The sequence below is a fragment of the Thalassophryne amazonica genome, unplaced genomic scaffold, assembly GCF_902500255.1.
Source record: "Thalassophryne amazonica unplaced genomic scaffold, fThaAma1.1, whole genome shotgun sequence".
NCBI classification, from domain to species: domain Eukaryota; kingdom Metazoa; phylum Chordata; class Actinopteri; order Batrachoidiformes; family Batrachoididae; genus Thalassophryne; species Thalassophryne amazonica.
This window is the reverse complement of record NW_022986231.1, coordinates 1,304,801-1,310,800: the sequence shown is the minus strand read 5'-3', so window position 1 is coordinate 1,310,800 and position 6,000 is coordinate 1,304,801. Positions and strand designations below refer to the sequence as shown.

Below are 6,000 nucleotides of genomic sequence, written 5' to 3'. Positions count from 1 at the left end.
GCAAAACCAGCCAGCGGCAGTTTCACTGTTTCAGGACCAGAGGCCAACTGCAGACCCCACAAAAAAAAACAAAACCCTGAAGGCTGATGAGAAGAAAAAAAAAAAACAAGCCAAACGTAAAGGTAGCGTTTATTTTCCTCCCACGGCAGTGTGTCATGAAACGAGACGAACAGCAGAAATGCACAAATCAGGAGGCACAATATGCAGAAAAATACAAACCAACGAAAAACAAACAGGTGGTTACACAAAAAAGACTCAGTTTAATCTCAAGGTAGAACAAAAATAATATTCCCAATAACGCAGGACATAAGTAGGTCTGAGGTCACAGAAAATCCCTGGATCCAGAGCTCACCCATGTGGTCTTCCTGTCCCTGTCCTCACCACCCGACAGCAGAACATGTTCATCTGTCATGAGTTCGGGAAGAAGAAGAAGAAAAAAAAAAAAAAACCAGACCAAAAAACCCAAACCCTGACCAGGTCTGAGGGACTCGACAGTCTGAGAGATTTAAGTCTCATCCAGTCAGTAAAATGTTGAATAGTACACTAATTTAAAAAGAAACTAAAATATTTCGGAAACAATATCCAGCGGTTAAAACAAAAACATTTTCTGTCATAAAACATGATTCATTCTTTGAAAATACAAGAATGAGAGAAATCCCTCAACAACAATGTTTTAAAAAAAGTGTCATTGTACTTTTCATGAATAATTCAGCGGACATGGATCTCCTGCCAAAGGAAAATATTCAAGTCAGAACTTCATCTCACTGCAGTTTTTTTAATTAAATGAACTAACATTGCATCGGTGTGGATGCTAATGTTAACATTAGCATTGCACAGCGACAGGATGAGCTAACATGAGCATCGCATAGCGACAGGATGAGCTAACATTAGCATCGCACAGCGACAGGATGCGCTAACATTAGCATCGCATGGCGAAAGGACTAGCTAACATTAGCATCGCAAGGCAATAGGATGAGCCAACTTTAGCATCGCATGACGACAGGATTATTACTGGGCACAGTTCCCCTAATCCGCTAACCGCTAATTTGCAAAAGGTAACTTTTTTGGTTAGTGGATTAGCTTGTCAGCTAACTTCGAAACCATTAGCGACCATTAGCTTCTGCTAAATTTAGTTCTGCTAACTTTCAGTCCTCTTGTTTTCTTGCTGTTAGAGGAGGCTCATTTTCCCATCATGCTTTTGGCATGTGTGTGTGTTAATGCTCCAACCTTCAGAATTAGTGCATTACTTAAAACTAAAATATGAGTGATATTTTCACTTGTAAAAATTACAAAGTTGACATTAAATGTAGATAAACTGTCTGGAATTAGTTTTGTTTATAAATCAAACCATAAAACTGCCTTGCTTTTTTTTGTCTTCTGCCACACATCTGTGCTGCTCTATGTTCAAAGTAAATGAGTCTTCCTTACAGCGGTTGACAGGGCACACAAAGACAGAAGCTTTGACTCATTGTTCATATTGGGTTGTGATGGCCTTTCATTTTACTCAGAAGCATCGCCGGTGCTTATACGCAAAACTGGCTTGTTCGTAGCTGCCAGTGTGCTGGGAGTCAATAATAAAAGTTAGCGGGTGGTTGTAATGCAAGCTAATTTTTAGCGGTTTATCAGTTTAGTGTTCTAAAAGTTAACTTTTCAGTTAGTGGATTAGCAATTATCAAACCTTTCTGGTTAGCTGTGCCCACCCCTAGACAGGATGTGCTAACATTAACATCAGATAGCAATACGATGAGCTAACATTAGCATTGCACAGCGACAGGAGGAGCTGACAGTAAGACTGCGAAGATGGTGTTTCACATTTTTGTTTTTTACATGAAATTATCTTCAACATGATAGAAAGGCTATTCGGACTGCCAGTGTACTGGAGTCAATAATAAAAGTTAGCATTGGCTGTAATGCAAGCTAAATTTTAGCGGTTTTTATCGGTTTAGGTTCTAAAAGTTAATTAATAATCCGTTATCTGAAAAGTTATCAAACCTTTTTGTGTTAGCTGTGCCCACCCTAGACAGGATGCACTAACATTAGCATTGCACAGCGATGGGAGGAGCTAACATTAGCATTGCACAGCGACAGGAGGAGCTAACAGTAAGAGCTATTGGAGATGGTGTTTCACCATGGTTTTACATGAAGTTATCTTAAACATGATAGGAAGGCTCAGGACGCTCCCGTCCTCACTGGGCCTGATCGCTGTGGGACCTCAGACTGACTGTGCAGACAAGAGCATTCACTCTGAGTAAAATCTTTGGCTTGTGATCATCCCCGTAGATCTGATATTGATCCAGTTGCTGATTTGGCCCAGGTTGGAAACTGGTGCATGAGTGGTCTTGAACCTTCTGGCTAGAAAGAGCGCACAAGCTGCTTGTCCTTCCCACAGAGCGAAGCACGCCATCTTTCCTACGAACACCACTGAGGCTTGTCTGCTCTTCAAACAATCTGTCTGAGCAGGAAACCTCACACACAGACTGTGACCTCCTGCCAAGCCACTGAACCGAGATCTCCTCAGAGAGCCAAACGAAGATGCAGGGACACCTCAGTTTATAGATACAGGAGAACTCCATCCCAAAACAGTCACGCAGTAACAATTTAGAAAACAATCAGAAATGAAGACAGAGTGATCTCGTTAAATCCGCTGGAATGATGCCACGCTAACGTGGAATGTTGTCAGTTTGGGACAAATGTGTCCTACAGAGTCAAAATAGTTTCTGCTGACACCAGAGTCAGAGACACGACAAGAACAAGTTCCTGAAAGGCAGCACAAGCAAATCAAATGCTTCAAAAAGTCCCCACAGGGGTGGGGCACAAAAGACGTCACACTTAAAACCTCTACACAAACAAACAGTTAAAAAAAAAAAAAAAGACACACCAGGATATTATGTGGCCATTAAAAAAACAGGAATAGTTTTGGTTAAATTAGGAAATAAATACTTCTGCCACCAGAAAGCTGGTCAAAAAAGCATCATAAAAGAGTTCAGTGGAAGGTCAGGTGGTGTAGCCAGAGCCCGAGACCAGCAGCGGTCACATCCCGTAGTTCACGGAGTTCAGCGCCGGCCTCTTCTTGTTTTTAAGCTTCAGCGATCCATAACGAGCCTGTGGGGGGGAAAGACGACACAAAATAACCCTGAAGGCCATCAAAGCAGCGGTGTGTGTTCTTCACAACATGTTGCCCCCATGTGACTTGGGCCACTGGTCCTCAGCCCAGACAGTCCACCCAGCTATTACTGATTTCACCCAAATGTTTGGACGCCTTGCAATTAAACGTTTGAAAACTCTTTTGTAGTACATTTGCTAAATATAAACTCTGCATTAATTTTCTTCTTGTTTGATTTTTGCACAAATAGGAAAAATGTGCTCTTTGTTGTTTACATAGTCCAAATAAGTTTCTTCCAAACAAACACACACAAAAAAAATTACACTCCCTCTTTTTATTACACATTATAAAGATTATTGCTTAAGGAAAAAGAACATTGTTTTTCTTCGTCTGTTTGCTGTTTATACTTCATAAGAAGTTGATCAGCCTCTGATAATACAGCAAGTTGGAATTGTTGCAGTGCATCCATTTCAAAATGAGCAAATATTTGCACAAAACAATAAAGTTTATCAGTTGAACATTAAATATCTTGTCTTTGTGGTGTATTCAATTGAATATAGGATGAAGAGGATTTGCTAATCATTGTGTTCTGTTTTTATTTACATTCACACAACATCCCAACTTTGGAATTGGGGCTATACATAGTCTGATTCTCTTCTGCATTTGTTGGACAATAGTGGCTGTACAAATGCCGCTTACATGTAGAAAGTTCTCCAGATTCTCTGAATCTTCGATTACATTATAGACTGTAGATCAGGGGTGGCCAAGTTCGGTCCTCAAGAGCCACATTCCTGACACTCTTAGTTGTCTCCCTGCTCCAACACACCTGAATCCAATGAAAGACTCGTTAGCAGACTTTTAATGAGTCTTTCATTGGATTCAGGTGTGTTGAGCAGGGAGACAACTAAGAGTGTCAGGAATGTGGCTCTCGAGGATCGAACTTGGCCACCCCTGCTGTAGATGAGGAATCCCTAAATTCCTTGCAATTAAATGATGAGAAACATTGTTCTTAAACTCTTGGACTATTTTTTCACACAGCTGTTCACAAAGTGGTGAAACTCACCCCATCTTTGCTTGTGAATGGCTGAACCTTTTGGGGATGGTCCTTTTACGAGGTCTATTAGAAAAGTATCCGACCTTATTATTTTTTTCAAAAACCATATGGATTTGAATCACGTGTGATTACATCAGACATGCTTGAACCCTCGTGGGCATGCGAGAGTTTTTTCACGTCTGTCGGTTATGTCATTCGCCTGTGGGCAGTCTTTGAGTGAGGAGTCGCCCACCCTCTCGTCGATTTTTTCATTGTTTAGGAATGGCTCAGAGACTGCTGCTTTGTTTGATAAACATTTTTTCAAATGCTGTAACGCACAAGTGAGTGGACACCATTCGATAAATTCAGCTGGTTTTCGGTAAAAATTTTAACGGCTGATGAGAGATTTTGGTCTGGTAGTGTCGCTTTAAGGATGACCTACGGCGCCTGACGGCGATCTGCGCTTCAAGGCGGCAGCGTCTTGCCGTTTCAAGTTGAAAACTTCCACATTTCAGGCTCTGTTGACCCAGTAAGTCGTCAGAGAACAGAGAACTTTCAGAAGAATTCGGCAGGAGTTTATTCGGACATTCCATTGTTAATGGACATTTTGTAATGAAAGAACGTGCGGACAGAGTCGCATGTCGGGCCGGACCCGACCGCGGGGGGTCACGACAGGAAAAACACCTCCTTTGGAAACCTTAACGGGTAAGTTCGAACATGCCCAAGCTGTTAAACAATTTCTCAGTTACTCACTTGTTGAAAGCCATCAAAAGCCGCCTGAATTTACAAATGGTTTTCAACACGGAGGTGTTTTTCCTGTCGCGGCGCACACAGAATTTGCGCGCACGTCTTTCATTAAAAATGTCCTTAAATAGTGGAATGTCCGCATAAAGTCCTCATGCCGGCCTCTTCTGAATCTTCTCTGTTCTCTCACGACATCCTGGGTGAATTAAGCCTTAAATTAGGATGTTTTCAACTCGAAACAGGCCAACGACAGCGCCTGGAAGCGCTGCACGACGTCCCGCTCCATGGGAAGTCCTTACACCGACAGAAACACCCCATAATCTCTCATCACGTCTTTTATTTAACAGAAGGACTTTGCGGGGGATTCTTGCAAATAAATTAGCTTCACACAGTCGTCTTCTAACTGTCCACAGCACTTACAGGTAACTCCAGACTGTCGTTGATCATCCTGGAGCTGATCAATGGGTGAGCCTTTGCCATTCTGGTTATTTTTCTATCCATTTTGATGGTTGTTTTCCATTTTCTTCCACGCATCTGTTTTTTTGTCCATTTTAAAGCATTGGAGATCATTGTAGATGAACAGCCTATAATTTTTGCACCTGCGTATAAGTTTTCCCCTCTCCAATCAACTTTTAATCAAACTACGCTGTTCTTCTGAACAATGTCTTGAACGTCCCATTTCCTCAGGCTTTCAAAGAGAAAAGCATGTTCAACAGGTGCTGGCTTCATCCTTAAATAGGGGACACCTGATTCACACCTGTTTGTTCCACAAAATTGACGAACTCACTGACTGAATGCCACACTACTATTATTGTGAACACCCCCCTTTTCTACTTTTTTTTTTACTAATAGCCCAATTTCATAGCCTTAAGAGTGTGCATATCATGAATGCTTGGTCTTGTTGGATTTGTAGAATCTACTGAATCTACTGGTACCTTGTTTCCCATGTAACAATAAGAAATATACTCAAAACCTGGATTAATCTTTTTAGTCACATAGCACTACTATTATTCTGAACACTACTGTTTGTGTGTGTGTGTGTGTGTGTGTGTGTGTATTAGATTTTTCCACAGTTACATACATAAATCTTAATTGTTATGATTTTGGTGTGACATGTCCT

The 6,000-nt window shown here is 41.3% G+C and overlaps 1 protein-coding gene across 2 annotated transcripts in view; it reads right to left on the bottom strand.

Annotated features, from left to right (window-relative positions):
- Positions 1-240: 240 nt before the first annotated feature.
- Positions 241-6,000, bottom strand: part of LOC117505613 (receptor expression-enhancing protein 3-like) — a 95,062-nt gene continuing 89,302 nt past the window's right edge. For both annotated transcript variants that reach the window (XM_034165195.1, XM_034165196.1), the window contains exon 8: positions 241-3,102. In XM_034165195.1, coding sequence (XP_034021086.1) covers positions 3,084-3,102 — 19 coding nt within the window. In that variant the 3' untranslated portion in view covers positions 241-3,083. The remainder of the gene's footprint in view (positions 3,103-6,000) is intronic.